The sequence below is a fragment of the Triplophysa dalaica genome, chromosome 3 (assembly GCF_015846415.1).
Source record: "Triplophysa dalaica isolate WHDGS20190420 chromosome 3, ASM1584641v1, whole genome shotgun sequence".
In the NCBI taxonomy this organism is placed as follows: domain Eukaryota; kingdom Metazoa; phylum Chordata; class Actinopteri; order Cypriniformes; family Nemacheilidae; genus Triplophysa; species Triplophysa dalaica.
Genome location: NC_079544.1, coordinates 24,231,771 through 24,251,111, shown reverse-complemented (window position 1 = coordinate 24,251,111; position 19,341 = coordinate 24,231,771). Strand labels below are relative to the sequence as shown.

Below are 19,341 nucleotides of genomic sequence, written 5' to 3'. Positions count from 1 at the left end.
TCGGGACCACAGGACTCGGGACCACAGGACTCGGGACCACAGGACTCGGGACCACAGGACTCGGGACCACAGGACTCGGGACCACAGGACTCGGGACCACAGGACTCGGGACCACAGGACTCGGGACCACAGGACTCGGGACCACAGGACTCGGGACCACAGGACTCGGGACCACAGGACTCGGGACCACAGGACTCGGGACCACAGGACTCGGGACCACAGGACTCGGGACCACAGGACTCGGGACCACAGGACTCGGGACCACAGGACTCGGGACCACAGGACTCGGGACCACAGGACTCGGGACCACAGGACTCGGGACCACAGGACTCGGGGAACCCGGAACTGTTGCCGGTTTCTGAACTGGGCGACAGGACAGCAATTTCGGCCTGGGACGTCCTCCACGTGGCCTTCTCCTCCCACTACGGTCAGTCTGGCCCACGGCTGACTCAGCCGGGCCAGTGGGGAACCGAGGGAGTACCGGGAAGGAGGACTCCCGCGACGCCGTCCTCGAGTCTCTAGCCACCCACTCATCTTGGACTCCACCAGAAGGGCTGGCGACCGTGGAGCTCAAGCCAGAGGGTACTGACTCCCCAAGGGCAGCGGCGGCCAGGACGATACCCTCCGCAGCGCTCGACCGTGGGGTGAAAGTCCCATGTGGAACCTCACCCCCGGGATCGCTACGGTTGGCCACGTACCTGACCATGTCCGCAAACCCCAAGGGAGCCAGCAGCCTCTTCTCCGACGGTGTGAGGCGCCGGGTGAGCCAGCAGTTGAAGATCGTCTTCAACTCCGCCTCACCAAACTCGGTCACCTCCGCCACCGCCGAGAATGCCCTGGCGAACTCCTGGTCACCATAATTCCCCTGGCGGAATCCAAGTATCAAGTGGGCCTGGCGAGACCGCAAGGACAATGTCGTACCGTCCATGCTGCCTACTGGGTTCTGTGTTGGCTCGTGCATTCTGTCATGAATCTCGGATTGAGACATGGCGTGAGAACCCAAGTGCAGGCAGACACAGACGGTAGTGATGGAACAGATATTTATTTAACAAATAAACACTAAACAAGAAATGCAAAACAAGAAGACCCACGGTGGGGTAAAACAAGACAGGAATATATATAACTATAACAAGGACAAGAACGCTGACTAACTAAACTATAAAACAAACACTGGTAACAACACTAAACTAACACTTACTTTTGACACGACAACAAGAACATTCAGGAACAGCAAATCACAGGTACAGAGACAGGAACATGTACAGCAAGTAATGCACAAGCAACGAGACAAAGAAACATGAGGACTCTTTATAGGGGAAACAACAGAGGATCGAAACGAGCAACAGGTGCTGGGGATTAGCACTCAGGGAAAGCTGACGAGGGACGAGATGTAGGGAACAATGACAAGACACGAGAAAGAACTAGGTCTTTCCAACATAAAACCATCAGGCAATGCCATGGCTCCACTTGAGACAGGAATAAAACATGACATGGTAGTGGAACCATGACAACATTGGCCCGTCCCTCAGCCCCTCAATGCAGTCATCCTGTACCCGTAGCAGAGAAAAATCCCTTAAGCAAAATGTTTCCAACACTGTGCTTCTCTGTAGGGATGATGTTCTTGGGGTAAGAGTCAGAAATTCTATCCCTCCAAAAACAGGAGTCAACTTTGGTCTCTCAGCACTTTCTACAAACCTTTTCTGAATCATCTTGATGTTCATTGTCAAACTTCAGGTGAGCCAGACGGGCCTTCATGGGCAGGAGGTCCTTGCGGGTGCTTCAGGATTTCAATCTATTGTGGCATAGCGTGTCACCAATGGTTTGCTTGGTCCCAACTGTCTTGAGATCATGAACAAGCTTCTTCCGTGTAGTTCTGGGCTGATCTGTAACCATTCTCATGATCATCTTCACTCCATTGGGGTAATCTTGCAGTGAGCTCCAGACCAGGGGCAATTGATAGTTATTTACAATTCACTGACTCTCACCAAGCGTCTGTCTGTAGCCTTCAAGGTTTGTGCAGGTCTATAATTGTCCCTGACATCCTTTGAAACCTATTTGATCTTGACCATAGTGTTGGAGAGGTAGAAATGGGAGATACAGATTCTGTTGGTGTCAGAACCCGGTACACACTCGGGTAGACGGTGAGGAAAGTGGTTGAACCCAAAAGGTGAGGCAGACACAACGATGCTTGCAAAAGGAAGATTTAATGGTCAAACAAAAAGATAATCCATCAAGAACAATCCATCGTAATACGGAACGGGCAGTAACATACAAATTTAACAGGAAGAACTAAGGGCATAACAGGGTGTATAAAAACTCTCAAACAAACGAGGCAAAGGTGCAATCACTAAACAACTATGTATAACACGACCCCCAGGCGACCCCTGGTGGCCAAATGGTGACAGTTGGCAGGCCTCTTTTATATACAAGCTGATTTTGGAGTACTTTCTTAAAGTGACAGGACTAATCTGTGGGCCATGTAGGCACATAACTAATCTTTGGGGCCAGAATTCTTGGTTGTTGGTAGGGGATCAAATATTTATTTCACTGACTGAAATGCAAATCAATTTATAACCTTTATATATTTTTTTCCACTGAAATTTTGGTTGATTTTCAGGTTCTATCATTTAACATAAACCTAAACATTATAGATCCTGCATTTCTTTGTAAGTAGGCAAACTTAAATCAGCAAAGGACAAATAATTATTTCCCTCACTGTACATACATACATGCATACTGTATATATAATTTAATCGGATCCCAATAATTATTGGGCAGAAGAATATTGATTGAATGATTTATTATTGGAATACAACTGATCAATAATTTATTTATTTATAATAACTACACAAAAGGATGTGATTGAATCTATATAGTTAGAATCTATATGTTCCCAATGTCTGGCAAGGTTCGTAAACTTGCACTATAAAATTGTTGCTGTTGAAAGAAAATTATTTGTGATGAATTGACTCTCAAATTTCTAAAACATTTCAGGTCACATTTCGTTTGGTTACATGTGATGTTTTGAGAATAAAATAAAAGTTTTTTCAGATTTAATTTTGTGTTTTGCAAACTGACATACACATCTGCATGCAGGCTCCCAACTGTGCAGATTCACTGATGTTCCTTATGTGTGATGTTTGTTCTCAGACAAACAGCTACGACATATTCATGGCAGTACAGATTAAGTTTATAGATATACGTGTTACTTTAACTGTACGGAGAGTGGATCAAGTAGATTAAAAGAGACTGACAACCCCTCTTGTGGACAGCATTGAGAATTATGGTCGTCATGGAATTTTTGGAGTTTGATCTACATGTTCTGTATCCAAGTTCGACCAGTTAAAAAAATATAGCAATGCAAGACAGACCATTCTATAGATCTCAGCCCAATTTGCTAATGCATTACAACTTTATTAGGAGTTATTCGATTCATCTCACAAAAATAATAATAACTAGATAGAAAGTTTGATAACAAACTTTTTGTTGGCTTGATAAAGCCTGGCCTGAAGAGTTTAAAATAAGTTGAAAGGTTTTAGGTTAAACATTATATGGAAACAAATATTGTGAAAAAACAGCGCATCAATACAGAATAAGCCTTCATTAGCTATTCAACTCTACCACATGAATAACAGGAAAACAACAACGGATAAACGTGATATAGAGCCTATTCATCAAAAAATATTTAACAATAAACATTAAAATAAGTGAAAATTGGCCCAAATTGCATCAGGAATAGACTTTGAATTTAAGCTAGCGCATTAAGAGAGAGAGCATTTAGGCCACGCCCACACTGGGGTGACAATCCAACAGACTTTCTATTGCGGGAAAATGCCTCCTTGACATTTCTGATTTATAACAAAAAACATAACAATGCCTAAAACTGCTGTGTGACGGGTTCACAGCAAACAAGAGAAAGTCCAGTGTGCGCGTCCCTATTAACCTAGCGGGTCAAAGATATGCGGGGCTGTCTGGTGGTTGAAGTAAACATATTTAAAAGTGCAAACACTTGTCAGTATCGCATTCGTACGGACTCTTAATCTGCTGGGTAGAATTAAATCCGTACAGAATGGTGAGCGATTTGACCAATCGGGTGAAAGGGGCACCGCCCACATATACGAATCCCATATTGAGTCCAAAATCGGTTTTTTAACGGCAAACGAAAAATGAAAAATCGGGCCGAAATGTAATTTTTCGTTTGGTGAAGTAAACGAAAAAAACAAAAAACGAGTCATCTTTCAGTTTCCAATAATTTGTTTCAAATAGGATATCAAATGAATAAAACGTACACGATCTTTAATTAATATTATAATGATGTTTGGCTTAAAAGAAAAGTCGATCATACAACCCATACAACATATTTTTGTCTTTTACTTAATATGTTCCCGTGCTACTTAAAACTGGTTTTGTGATCCAGGGTCACATATTGTATGTTTTATCCAAAAACCTCAGCTCCCCGTTCGATTGAAAGTGATCACAGAGAAGTCTTGCCCGATCCAATAAGGCAAATACTGTGCCATCTTCCTCTCTCGCGAGTGGCGGAACTAATTTTCGGATCGTGTTTCGCTGGGATCGATTTGAGGACGCACAACTGTCGCTCGTTGCTTACACGTCATTCATTTCCTCACTTATTGAGTCTGTACTCTGTGTAGACATTAAGAGCAGAAATCATGTCTAACTCTGTATTTTCTGTCATATCGCGGTTTGTGGAGGAGTACAGAAGCAGCACGCCGAACAAACTGAAGGTGGTCGACGCGTATCTGCTGTACATTCTGCTCACTGGAGTCTTTCAGTTCGTCTACTGTGTGTTGGTGGGAACGTTTCCCTTCAACAGCTTCTTGTCTGGATTCATCTCATGTGTGGGATGCTTCATCCTGGCCGGTATTTACGACTATTTTACATTGTTTAATTAAAATCAGCAGTTCATTCGTTAAATGAGCCACGTTCAGTTTGCCACTTAAGTTACTTGTTAACATGATTGCTTGCTCCAAGCCAACATAGACGTGTTTTTAAAGAAATTTATATAAAATATATGTATTAAAGTACTTTCTTAACATGCATCCATGCATTTCGCTGTTCTTAGAATATAATTAATAATATATTTCTTATCTTTTTATCCATCCCAAAAAGCATGGTTTAAAAATAACTTTCAAAATCTTTAGTGCCAAAAATATTAACCACTTATTAAATGAGCACATGTACGTGTAACTTGAGGTGATTAACTGCCACCCCAGGTCTTCTTCAAGAGTATATCTTCTTGTTCTTGCACCTTCTTAATGTCTATTTACTGAAAACCAAAGCATCCACATATTACTTTATCATCTTGTTCATATTTTGATATGATGAGGGATGAATTAAGTTTTTTACTGCTTGTGAGGTGCAAATAGGAATTAAAGGGATAGCTCACACCCCCCAAAATGAAAATTTTGTCACCGTGTACTCAGCCTCTTGTCATTTCAAACCTATATGACTTTCGTTCTTAGGGGGAACACAAAAAGGTTGAAGAAGTTTGGTTACCAAACAACAGCGATATCCATTGACTTACATATGTTTTGTATCTGTGCAATACATGTGAATGGGAACTACCAATTGGCTACCAATATTCTTAAAAATTATATTTTTTGTGTTCCGCAGAAGAAAGTCATACAGATTTGAAATGACAAGAGGGTGAGAAAATGATGACAGATATTTCATTGTACCACTTCGTTTTGTTTTTTCCACAATTATCTTCTTTTACAACGATATTCATTATATTCTGTCATTTTATATAAGAATTTCAAAATCCAAATATTGCTTGTTCCCTGGAAGTTTCCAAGGGGCACTAAATTTGTTTATTCTTGTGGCATCACAAACACAATCTCTCATATAATGGTGCACCTGCAAAATGGTTATAATTCCAGGTTTATTGACCCGTGAATAGATGTATATGGTTTCTTTTAAGTTAAATGTACATGCTAATTATTTGTTGTTGTGATCATGTTCTTCTGTCTGCAGTTTGTCTTCGCATCCAGATCAACCCTCAGAATAAAGGAGATTTCCTGACTGTGTCTCCTGAGAGAGCCTTTGCTGACTTTCTCTTTGCTCACACTGTTCTTCATCTCGTGATTGTCAATTTTGTTGGCTGAATGAGACCGTCGGCCCCGTTCCGTTTATTTCAGGTGAGTGCTGGTTGTACTCCAATTTGACTACATAACTATTGTATGCAATATTTCAGAATCAGTTGTGTGTTTCTGTGGCATGTGCTATATTGCTTAGCTCAGTTTATAAAATCTGTGTGTATTTAAGCTTCTTAATCGTCTTGGTCAAGATTCTTAATAAAATACATTTTCAGCAAGTTGAGACAATAAATATAATAAATGCAGTTTACCATGGTAGGACAGAAAGGCAAAAGCTATTTACAATGATGAACTTATGTTCAAATTCCGTTGAGAAATGTGTATTAGACGTGTGAAGCTCTAATTTAACCAAAGAATATTATTTTAAGGAGAATCAAGGACAAAGCAGTTTAAACAGTTTATCAGAAAAGTTAAAAGGTAGAAAAAATATAAAGGAAATAAGTTAGAAGTCTGTGAAATGCAGCAATGACTGATACCATCTTCAAAACCATAAATTTTCATGCTGCATTCTCTCCTCAAATGCAGTGTGCTCTATAATCGGCAGATGGCACCATGCAAAGTGAGCTTCTAGGGGTCAGATCTGTTCTGACATGCCCTAAATGTTTTCAAAATCGCACTTTGAACCATATTAGCCAATTCTTCTAAAGCTCTCTGGCAGACTGATAGTTAACATGTCTGGTGTCTGTTTGAGTTTTTCTGAGGTGAACTTTTTTTTAATAATTAATCAGATTTTTTAAGACAAATTATGTCCCCTTTTTAACATTGTGTTCAATTTTTACCTTATTTCTGTCTAAGATGAGCTGTATAGGAGTTTGTATTAATCTACTTATTGAATCTGATGTTATGTTTTTTTTTTACAGATATGAAGACCAAATTTAGAGGCTTGTAGCTCATGTGCAGAACAACAACATCAACATCACTGTCTCGATATGTTAATATTTGTTTTGACAGAATTGTCATTTGTAATGAATTCTTGTCCACATTTTCTTTACAAATGTTTTCTACTTTTCTAAAACTGTTTCTATAAGTTTCTGAAACAGAATAAATGCCTGAAAGAAAAGTTTCATTTTATTTCTCTACTGTAGGGAATAGTAATAACAACACCACGGTAAAGACGTATGAGCAATTGAACTGGAATAAAATCATCTACCAAATGGATTAAAGATTAAGATTTTTTTTGAAATGCTTCTACTTACTCTCTGACAATTAAATTTACTGGAAACAACACATTTTATTTTATTGGTAAGCCATAATATTTACCCATTAAAATGACTTGGCATTCATCACATCTGAGGTCTGGAGCACAAATGGTTAAATCTTCCACATCCGGACAAAATTTATTCAGACTCGCGTAGGAGTGGAGGCAGGAATAATCCTGACAGCTGCCATTAGGAAAGAGAGACTCGCTGAGCTGATCATACCAAAAGTTTCTACAAAATGTTTCTAAAACTTTTAACCGTTCTTGTTGTTGGTCATCTGCCAGGTCAGTTTTTTATATGTTTTGAGTGTAACAATCTGCCTTGGTTGGGTTTTGAAAGGGAACTTACATTTGGTCAGCGTTTCACTTTCATTTCTCTGGAATTTGCAATTCTTAATGATCCTATGTTCTCAGAGTATCAAATGAAAAATATGTTTCGTATACGTGCTGTTAATTTGCACTAAGTTTTATAAAAAAAAAAAAACACTGCATTCCTCGCAGTGATTTGGATCAGGGTCATTGCACTCAACTTTTCAATACACTTGATGTTTTTACAAACATTCATCGTGCAAACATTCCTTTACAACAAGTATTGATGGTAAAACTAGCCTTTTTCAGCATAGTTGTTGATGTTATTTAGGTCCCCAATGCATGTTTAGAATTTAGCTGTTTTGTTGAAAAATTAATAAGGGAAAGAAACTGGACAGTGAAACCAGGTCTTTGATTAACACAATTATACAAAATTATTGATAACATGGTAACTATCTATTTCTCGATAAGTTGGTGTTACTAAAAGCAAGTTTTCACTTTTGGTCTCTGTGTGGCCTCTCTAATTCACTCGATGGATGTTATATTTTGTTAACCTCCTCAATTGCTGCTGTCAAAAGATGGTCAACCTAACCAGTTGGAAACAAGATGGATGACGTTATAGGAAATTCTTAAATGTTGTATGGTTATGACTGTTTTGTTTTTTTAAACGTTAACTTAAATGATCTTTTCATGTATAGGCCTACCTCCAAGAATCGCTTTCTTTCTCCTTGATGTTTAGGTTTCTACTGTACGGTGACCACCAGTGGCGGTTTTAGGCACAGGCGAACCGGGCAGCCGCCCGGGGCGCCAAATTTTCACGACACGTGGGGGGCGGCACAAGCACTTGAAAAAGAAAAATAATCCGCGCCGCAAAGCAGGTTTCTATTATGTATAATATAACTGTCTGTGTGGGGAATTGGCAAATCGCCGCCCCTGCTTGCTGAGAAGCGCAGAAGCTGTGTGAAAACTGTAAAGGGGAGGGGCTGATCCCCTGATGGACAGGTAACCTCTCCCAAATGGAGCGGACAAGGAGGGGGGCCCATTTAGTGGGCTAAAATCAGTCACACCTTGACTTTCTTCTAAATAACGCACATTTCATTCATAATTTTAAAGCACAGGCCTATTTTTCCACGTTTTTTTTCTGCATTGTGTGTGAAATGGCTAATAAAAAAAGTTAATCCAAAACGATTATGTGGAGGTGAAGTGGTTTAGTCTTGATTGTCGAGTGCCAGATAAACATGAAAGCGATGGAGAGAAAAAGGTTTAAGCCGTCAGGTGCCCAATATAAGAAAAAATCAAAGTAGAAGCGGAGAAAGGAGCAAAAGATAAAGGTATGTAACTACGTTCTCTCTGTATGATTACGGTGACGTTATCCATCATCAATGAAGGGCTAATGTTAATGGGTGGTAACGTTAACTCTTACGTTTGTTAGCCTTCTTGCTATGATGCTTATACAACAATAATTCGGTCTTAACTCAACAAACACGAGATCTAATTTCACCATAAGATTGTGCTTTGCAACAAAACTGTTACAAGTAAAGTTATTATTTATTTCCATCATTGGGGTTAATGTTGGGCCCTGTAATTAGCCAACGAAATTAACATATGTCTGGATGTGTTCAAAGGCAAACATTTGCTATAACTCTGTTGCGTGACAAAGAATATAATTTGAGGCAGTAACCAAGGAGCTAATTGTTCCTCCCTTAGATTAGATTAATAAAGCGTCTAATGAGTCATGACAGACATTTGGCATGTAAGGGCATGTTTATTTAAATTTGCAATTCATAAGAGTTATACTGTAGCCTACTGTCTTTTGATGTCAATTTCAATTGCAAATTCATGGGCACTTCTAAAGTATTTTGGAGAATCCTCTGTCACTGGTCAGCCATCAAAAACCATCAGCCTCCTTGAATTTTATCACTTTTATGCATGATAAGGATCTATCAGAGATCTACCCCAACTTTTGGACTGCTCTCAGGATTACACTTACTCTGCCAGTCACTGTGGCTCAAGCAGAGAGGAGCTTTTCAAAAGTTGATCAAGTCATACCTGAGGTCAACCATGTCTCAAGAACAGCTCACTGGCCTTCCTATCATCAGTATCAATAACTCAATAGGGGGCAGATTTCGTATGATGACATTATTGATGATTTTGCATTAAGGAAGGCCAGAAAGGTCAGGTTTTAGTTTGTGTTTTCTGTTCTTAGTGCAATAGTGTAATAATTAGATTTGCTTTTGTGTGATGAAGGATTTGTGCTATTTAGAATATTTTTTCTATATTTTATTTGTATATTATTCTTAATATTTTAATGTTGTTGTTCTCTGGTCGTGTTACATCATGATACATATGTACATCATGTACATATGTTGCAACATTTATGTACATAGAGTATATTTAAGTTCTGATAACTTATACTGATTTGTGCAGAATTGTGTTTTTAAAATGTTCTGTTGAAGGATTTGTGCAATTGAGAAATATAAGGTTCGTCTTACACTTATATAGTTATGGTAAAACATGGCTTTTTTTCTCTCGGATGGGTGGGAGTAGATGGGGGGGCACCCAGAGCGGATCTCGCCCGGGGAGTGATTCAATGTAGAACCGCCACTGGTGACCACTATAGGAGATCTGACTGTACTTGAGGGTCAGTCTGTCACCGTTCCCTGCCATTACAACCCACAGTACACCAGTCATGTAAAGTACTGGTGCCAAGGCCGGATGAGAGAGTTCTGTACCAACCTGGCTCGCACCGATGACCATGAATCTGCCCCGAATGGGATGGGACAGGTGACGATCGCTGATGACCCCACTCAACATGTTTTCACCGTGACTATGCAGAATCTGATGAAAGGGGATTCAGGGTGGTACTGGTGTGGTGTGGAGGTCGGGGGAATGTGGATTTCTGACAGCACAGCCTCTCTTTATATCAGTGTCGTTCAGGGTCAGCAAAACAGTTACATTTATCACAAAATATACACATATTTTAGCTAAATAAGGAAATATTTCTTGTCCATGATGAGCTCTAACCAAAAAAAAACACAAGACTGACGGTTCTAAATGGCATCATGGCTCTACTGTATTTTATTCCCCAATACAGATATTTTGGCAAATTCTAAGTGACCAAATTTTTATTATTGTTTTAATAAAATTGTAATTCAATTAGGTTATTTTCTGGATGATATTATTAAAGCGAAGTTACAGTCAAAAAATGTTTGAGCGATATTTACAAAGTGATGCAAAAAAATTAAATAAAAAGTTGACGTTTACCTTATGACATTTAGTTAATTGATTTATTTCCACAATAATGAGGTGAATAATCGTCAATATTATGTTTTATGCAATGAAAATGCATGATAAATTTATAAAATATATAAATTAAACACTTGTTCTCCTTTTAATGTTCTAATAAATATTGTACGTTTATTTACAAGACACTGTAAAAATTTATGTATACATTAGTTTTTTTCATTTTACATACATGTCTGCAATGCTAATGTAAAATTTAAAATACAGCTATAAAAAATATTTTTGTTAAAAATGACTTCTATTTTAATAGTATTTTATAGATTAGTAAATTAATGACGGTACTGTATATAATGCAATATTTTTATAGATTTTAACTGTTCTGCATCACACAGCGGCAAAATATCTGTATGCATTACAGTGGAGATCCTTTTGTGCAATACATTTTTTGCACAGGTTGCAACATGTTTTGATATTCTTTATGTATACTGTCCATGTTTACACTCCAATACAGAACTTCAAATGTAGAGATGATTTTTCAGACGGCCAACATCAAAATGCTGTGTATCTACAATTGTTATTCATGACTGAGTAAAGTACCACATACATTATAGGCCTATCTGTTTATGTTTCTCATTGTTGTATTGGTGCAGGTGTGTCAGTGCGGTGAGTGCAGATGAAGGAGACAGAATCAGTGTTCATTGTAACTACAGTCAAAACCTCAGGTGATCTACAGAACATCATTACATCCAATTGTCCTTTTCTGAAAACCTGTCAAGAACATGTCTGAGAAACATGTTACCCCAAAATTAGACTTGAAACATCTGAAGACTAAACAGTTATAAGAATCTGGGCGAAAAAGATTTTGTCATTATCTTCATGTATTGTATTTTTATAGATTTCTGGTATATATAACCCTTCCATTTGTGTGTGTAGCATTAAGTTATAAACTGAACGTAGATATTTTAGGTGTAAATGTTTTCTTGTACTGTTCTGCAGGTCCAGTGTTAAAACATGGTGTCGCAGTGGTAACTGGAGATAAATAGAAGGATTTTTTGTTAGAGAAAACTAAAGTTTCAGCAGTGAAAGACAAAAATGAGTTGTTTTGTGTTTTTTTAGATGTTGGTCTACCTTGTTTAACAATGAAACATTTTTGGTAACACTTCACATTGATGTACCCTTTGTAAAGCATTTATAAATGTGTTCATTAATGAATAAAAGGTTGTTTACAAAAGATATTATAAAGAAGTTATAACTGCACAAATAAAAAGGGGGATTCTAACAAAATACCTGCCAAATAGTGAGCCATTGTTAACTCACAACTTATAAAAGCTTAATAAATGTATTTATTCATTAATTATTTGATTCGCAAGCAGATTCATTATTATCTTGACGTTGTTTGCAAAATAGGCTGTCACACTGGAGAATGTAGGGTGTTATGTTGTTTTTTCTTATCATTGTATATTTCATATCTTATGTCGTTTTTCTTGCTTACCAAGTTAAATTCAACAAACTTTTGATTACTTTTTAACACTAAATCCACAAAGGGTGACTAACTTGTTTGTTTACAATGTGTTATTAATGATTTAATTACTTCCAATAGTTAATCAAAACCAAAATTAATGTTGAAACAGCATGCTCAAGAGGCTGCATCTCTGATGTGAGTCATATATTTTCTGTCATGAACTGACATGAGAGACAAGGCAGGAGAACCCAATTGCAGGAAAGCAAGGTGGATGAGGGGTTAACAGGAGTTTATTAAACAAAGAACACTACAATATGACAAAAAAAAACCCACGAGGGGGAAAACAGGACTGGAATAACTATTAACAAAAACACTGACTAAACTAAGACTACAAAAACAAACACTTGAATATAAACACACTAACTAAACTAGACTTACTTGACAGGAACAAGGGACAAGATCAAACGTACAGGATAAACTTTAACAAGAGCTAACAGGTACAGGTACAGCTACAACACGAGGTAAGACGTACAGCATACAATGCATGAGCACAGGACAATGAAACATGAGGACTCTTTATAGGGAACAAACACAGGGTCATTAACGAGAAACAGGTGCTGGGGATTAGCACTAAGGAGAAGCTGACGAGGAACGAGATGTAGGGAACAATGACAAGACACGAGAAAGAACCAAATCAATCTCACATAAAACCATAGGTTATGCCATGACTCCACTCAAATAACACGAATAAACATGACATGATAGTGGAATCATGACATAAGCCCCCCCCCAAATGAACACCTCCAGGTGTTCATCAAGGGGTAACTAACAAGACAAGACTGACTGGGAAACAGACAAAAACCAGACAGACAAGGTGAACATGACTAAAGGCATACAAGACATAATCACAAATGGGTTGGGGTGGGATAATAAAAATAACAAACAAGGGAGGGGGGGTGGGGGCAAACAAGGAAACATTGGGGAAAGTCCAGTCCGGCTGGACAGGGCTTGACGCCGGTTGGAAGGCCGGCTGGACAGGGCTTGACGCCGGTCGGAAGGCCGGCTGGACAGGGCTTGACGCCGGACTGGATTCCGGCTGGACAACTGGCTGGGCAGCGCTCTGTGGTGGTGGCTGGGCAGGGCTCTCTGACGGCTGCTGGACCAGCCTGGGTGCCGGTTTCTGGAGAGAATCTGCGGCCGGGCTGGACGCTCGGACCGTCACCTCCCCACAGCGCCCCCCCAAAAAATATATGGGGTTTGACACCACCGGAGTCGGGACCTCCGGACTCGGAACCTCCGGACTCGGGACCTCTGGACATGGGACCTCCGGACTCGTGACCTCCGGACTCGGGACCTCCGGACTCGGGACCACCGGATTCGGGACCTCTGGACTCCGAGCCGCCCTCCGTTGCCTCTTTTTCTTCAGCCGAGCCACCCACCTGGTGTTCTGCTGAAGAAACGAGGTGAATGGGGTGGGCGGCTCGGGATTGGAGGCTTCAGACGAGGACCCCCAGGATTCCCGTCTACCCCGCTTGCCAGTGAGGCTGGAGGACGATGAAGAGGGTGCAGGAGGTGTGGAGAGGCCCACGACCCCGATTTGTAGGGTATGGCCCTCGGGGATGGTGGCCAGCGAAGAGGGAGAATAGGATTGAACTGAGACCCTGGGCTCCGGCCGGTTCATGGCGTACCTGATCAGGTCCGTGAAGCCCAGAGGTCTCAGCATCTGCATCTCCCGCCGTTTTAAAGGTTGATTGAGGCCGCCATTGAACAGGACCATCTGTTCCTGTTCATCGTGGACCATCTCCCCTGCAACCTCGAAGAATCGGTCGCGAACTCCAACACATCCGAGTGTCCCTGGCACAAGTTAAGCAGGTGGTGAGCCTGGCTCGATCGCCTTGCCTCCATTTCGCCTGCTGGGTTCGGTCTTGGCTCGAACTGATTTTGCCAAGTGATTGATGTCCTCAGGAAAATTTATATTGTTAACCTAAGGACAACATTTTTACAAATAAAACCTAAACCAACACCAAACACTAACCATAACTTACCCCTAAAATCAGAGGGAAACGATAAGTGAAAAACAATGGTCTAGAAGCACCTAATCCTGGTTGGAAGATTCAACTTAAAATAAACTGCAAACTTAATTCTGAAATCTGATTGGTTGATTTAAATGTTGTCCCAGGGTCAACATGAGGTTGTCCTAAGGATATCAACCACTTGGCAAAAACCGGAGGGCCATAAACAGCCCATGAAAGTGCACTTCAAAGAAAAGTGGATGCCTGTGAAGTATTCATTTACAATTTCAAAACACCTAACATATAAATGTTAAGAGTTATAAATGATAGCAAACCATGAAAGTGTGCATTCAGTGGTGTAGTCTAGTTTTTTGTAGTGAGTATACTCTGATTCCCCCCCAGCCTACTAGTCCGTCCCAGGTCGACAACCCATGAGCACCACCACACTCACGAATGCAAGGATGGAGTATGTGACCAAGAAAGATTTATTGCAAGCAAGATTTCAATAGCCAATGACAGCTGGGGGGACTTGCTGGTTTTAAATCAGTCAGTTAAGAGTTTTATTTATGTATACAGTCACTAAAGCACAGGTTTTATCAACTGGCAATTTTCAATGCACATTAGTGATCCACGGGAAAAGCTATTAAGTATTTCTACATAAACCCATCCTGCTAAAAATAGTATTACATACATTCTAGTGGTTACCATTTAAATACCATTATGAAACACATTTCTTTATAATTTTTTATTTTATGCCTTTTCTATTGATTCCCATCTGCATCTCTTGTGTTTTGGGCAGGGTTCTATTGTTTTTTTAAGCAAGGCAACTACATAATGTAAAGAATATCTTGTGAAAGTATAAACTTTAGATTTTGATTTAGTCTAAGGCCAAGTCAGACACTTACAGTAAATCATATTGAAAAAAATGGTTAAAATCAAACTCTGATACTCGTCCCTAATAACTAGATTTTTCACACACTATATGTGTGTAAGTTGCATCTATTATTGACATTGAAAGTTAACTATAATAATTAACAATGAACATTTGTGCAGTTTTATCAAGCACCTGTTGCACCTAAAGATTGCTGGCAGTGTCTCTAGATTGACTTTCACAAGGCTTGTAAGGAGTTCTCATCTCTTATCATCTAAAACGATGATAAACATTGTAGTATAAGTTATCTCTCCCTTTCTCCCTCATGTATTGATTCAACACACAAACTAATGTTTGTGAAGTTGGCTAGTTAGATACAATTTAATATGCCAACAGTCACAATATGACTTACAGTTATTTTAAATGATAACAAATATGCTTGTTTTATTAAAGACTTCGCAGTGGTTTTAAAAGTGGGGTGAGTTAAAGGCAGAAAGTATAATACACGGGCGAACAGTATGCGCATTGCGACCCCGGAACACTAACGCGAGGAGTGGGGACCCCGCGTAAAGCATCGCATGAGCCTCGTCGGACTCATTATCTGTAACACCTGCTGCAGCTGCACGAAGCGCCAGTAGCTTCGGGGGCAGGCTTACGAAAACACTGATAGTGTCAAAAAGTCAGTGCGTCGTACTTTTCTGACACAAACGATGTTGTTACGTAACCTTGCGCTTTTTTAAGTGGGTATACTGAAATTCTTGATCTTTTCTAGTGGGTATACGGCGTATACCTGCGTATCACGTAGACTACACCACTGTGTGCATTAATATAGTGGATTCGTGTGAACCATTTATAAATGAGTTATGAACATTAATAACCCCCAAAACTGCACCTTAATATAAAGTTATTACCTGTATACCATTTATTAATAAGTTATGAACGTTAGTAACCAGTGAAAATGAAATATACAATAATAGGAAAATCCAACAAAACATCCTTCATTCTTCAGTGTGACAGCCTATTTTGCAAACAACTAAATAAATGTAAATGTAAAATAAATAATGAATAAATATATTTATTAAGTATTTATAACCTGTGAGTTAAAAATGGCTCACCATCTGGCAGGTATTTTGTTAAAATCCCCTTTTTTATTCATGCTGTTATAACTGCTTTATAATATATTTGTAAAAGATCTATTAATCATTAATGAACACATTTATAAATGCTTTACAAAGGGTGCCTTAATGTAAATTGTTACCACATTTTTATTATCATGTTTGCTAACACCTTCATTTTGTTGTATAATTTGTGATATAATTAAAAGCATGTAACATTTAATATTCACGTGTACAGTATAAGTGTAGTTGCAAACTTGCTCTAGAGTCTTTACAGACCGGTTTTGTTTCAATTTGTGCTGAAATATTATTCTGACATGTGTTTCAGTCACCGTCTTTTGGAGTCCCCGTGGATTGTGTGTGGGATTGTGTTGTGTTGTGTTGTGATAATCGCGTTTCTGGCAATTTGGAGATTTCGTCAACAGTGTAGTAAGTTTGTCAACATTGTTCGATTTTTTTAAATGATAATCGTTATTTATGGATAGGAATTATATATATTGAACACCAAAAACACCATTTTTTTATTTCATTGTATCAGAGAAGAAACACAGACATCAAGAGACTGAATCAAGTGAATTGAATGACAAACTCGCAGTAAGTGCAGTCAAAATGATAAAAAAGCTTTGGTTTTCTTTAGCCTTGTGGGCTAAAGGTTAACGTTAATAACTAAATAAAGAGCTGTTTTAGCATTGCCTGAAGTCTGATGTGCTAAAAAAACAATATAATTGAATATTCTTTTAACGCTGAAATACAGCACTATGTGGTAAAGTAAAAATAGTTGATTTCATATTTTAGTTCTCTCTTAAGATGAAATAAATGCACATAGGTCCTGGATGCTGGATTTGATCAATGTTCGTTCACAGATGTGTCCATGGAAAGAAGATGACTACAAGAACACTTCGGTCATTTTCCTGAACACTCCAGCTCATCAGGTTCACGTGGTTTGATAGAGATCACATGAGAAGTCCATCATTACAAGAAGCACAAAAAACACTTGACCACTTAGAGGACGTTTTTATATATACATCATATACTGGGTATGACCCAGTGTGGCAAGTGTGATGACTTTATTTGACTTTATATAACCAAAAACATACTTTTTAACTTAATCTCCCCATGCATTTGCAATTCTTTGTAATTCTAAAATTAAATTTGAACAACATAAATTATTTAAAAAATATGTTTAGATATATTAAGTGTCAGTTAGAGATGATGAGTTGTGTGCAGTGTAGAGATCATTTTCCATTTTAAAGCAGCTGTCATGTTATGCATTTCTTGTCTGTCAGAATGTGTGAATACTGTGTGAATCCTAACAAACACTAACACAACGTTTTAACACTATGTAGTGGCTTAGTCTTTGTACAACAATAAATAACAGCTTAGTTTGCGTTCACTTTCTCACATCACATAAAACAGTCAAATAAAGTATAGGAATCAAAGGATAGAGTACAGGTTGTCATTACTTGTATTTCTGTGCTTACAGGCTTTGACCACAAACAGTTCACTTCTGCGGTGACTCACTTATATTTTGTCCTTTTGTAAAGGAAACATACAGCTTCTTCTACAAAGCTTATGATGTTGCCAGAAAATCATCAAAGTTCTCATTAAGAATGTAATAATCTTAACTAAAAACTCCATAAAAGTAAATCTTTGTCATTTGAAGTAAGTTATCTTTGTGATACAAGAGGAACTCCAGATGGAAGAGGCAGGAAGTGAGAGATGCATTTAAAACCAAACATATCCAATTGTATGACTGCCGCCTTCAGTTCTCTGTTTCATTAATGTTATTAACTAGGAAATAGTTTGTTTCTGTTGTAACAAAATTGTTTGTAGACATGATGTGAAGTTATGGAAAAATTCAACTTTTGACCAACTTATTGACAACTGGACAGTCATTTTGAAGTTTTGGATTTTTCTTTGGTTCATTACAGGTATGTGTCACAGATCAGTTTACTCGTGTGCGATATGATATTGTTTAATACAATTGTAACTATTTTAAACAGCTTTATGGTAATTATTGTTTTTTTCTTCATATGTTACAGGTGCTGACTGTACAAACGGGGATGCAGAGAGAGAATTTACTGTCGGGACAGGTCGATCTGTTACAGTTTCATTTCATTATGACAGAAAATATATTCAACATAAGAAATACTGGTGCTATCATACAAACGGGATATATAATTATTGCTCTGTTCTGGCATACGCTAATGAAACTAAAGGAAAAGTGTCAGTAGTTGATCGTCCTGATAAGAGTTTACTTACCATCACTATGAGAAACCTGCAGGATCTAGCCACTGGAATTTACTGGTGTGCTGTGGAAATCGAAGGAATTCTATATAATTTATACGGAATTGATCTTCCAGTAAATCACCCACTGCAAACCCTTCTCGATGCCTCTCTCACTATTTTACCACTCATGCAGTTTCCCCCAGGACCCTGCAATTATATCTTACCGAGTGGAGAAGCATCAGATCGTTTCACCAGGCTTTTAGCATTCCCTTCCCAGAATTATCTCTACTTACTATCACCTCCTACATCTCATTCCTCAACACAGCAAAAAGCATTCAGGCCAGCTCTATCAGAGGATACTTGAGCGGAATCCAGTTCTTCCACATATTAATCTTTAACTTTCCATCAACAGCCATAACCAGCTCCCAAACATCCATGATCATCAAAGGCATACAGAGAGCCCAACCCAGACGCAAGGCTACCCATAACCCTGGAAATTCTCACCAAATGTATCTTCACCCTGCGCAAAGGATATCACTCCACAGACGTTGCCAGCTCACTCAACGCCATGTTCACCTTGGCATTCTTCGTTTTTTTAAGATGCTCGGAAATCTCCACCACATCCAAATTCAACCCCGTAATTCACCCAACCTTGTCTGATCTACTAGTACTGGATTCGGAGACGATATCATACTTGATCAAGCAAAGCAAGATGGACCAAACCAGGAGAGTCCATTTCATCTACATCTTCAACCTCCAGTCACCGATTCAACCGTACCAAACCCT

The 19,341-nt window shown here is 39.0% G+C and overlaps 2 protein-coding genes across 2 annotated transcripts; both read left to right on the top strand.

The window, feature by feature from the left end:
• The first annotated feature begins 4,576 nt into the window (after nucleotides 1-4,576).
• On the top strand, nucleotides 4,577-7,278 carry dad1 (defender against cell death 1). Its single transcript, XM_056743683.1, has 3 exons — nucleotides 4,577-4,881; nucleotides 5,995-6,158; nucleotides 6,977-7,278. Exons 1-2 carry the CDS (start codon nucleotides 4,671-4,673, stop codon nucleotides 6,123-6,125), a joined length of 342 nt encoding a protein of 113 aa, XP_056599661.1. The 5' UTR covers nucleotides 4,577-4,670; the 3' UTR covers nucleotides 6,126-6,158; nucleotides 6,977-7,278.
• Nucleotides 7,279-7,482: 204 nt separating this feature from the next.
• Nucleotides 7,483-17,770, top strand: pigr (polymeric immunoglobulin receptor). Its single transcript, XM_056743006.1, has 9 exons — nucleotides 7,483-7,599; nucleotides 8,363-8,392; nucleotides 10,247-10,565; nucleotides 11,517-11,588; nucleotides 11,863-11,895; nucleotides 13,785-13,932; nucleotides 16,593-16,755; nucleotides 16,865-16,920; nucleotides 17,190-17,770. The coding sequence occupies exons 1-9, from the start codon at nucleotides 7,554-7,556 to the stop codon at nucleotides 17,271-17,273; spliced, it is 951 nt and encodes a 316-aa protein (XP_056598984.1). The 5' UTR covers nucleotides 7,483-7,553; the 3' UTR covers nucleotides 17,274-17,770.
• Nucleotides 17,771-19,341: the final 1,571 nt, after the last annotated feature.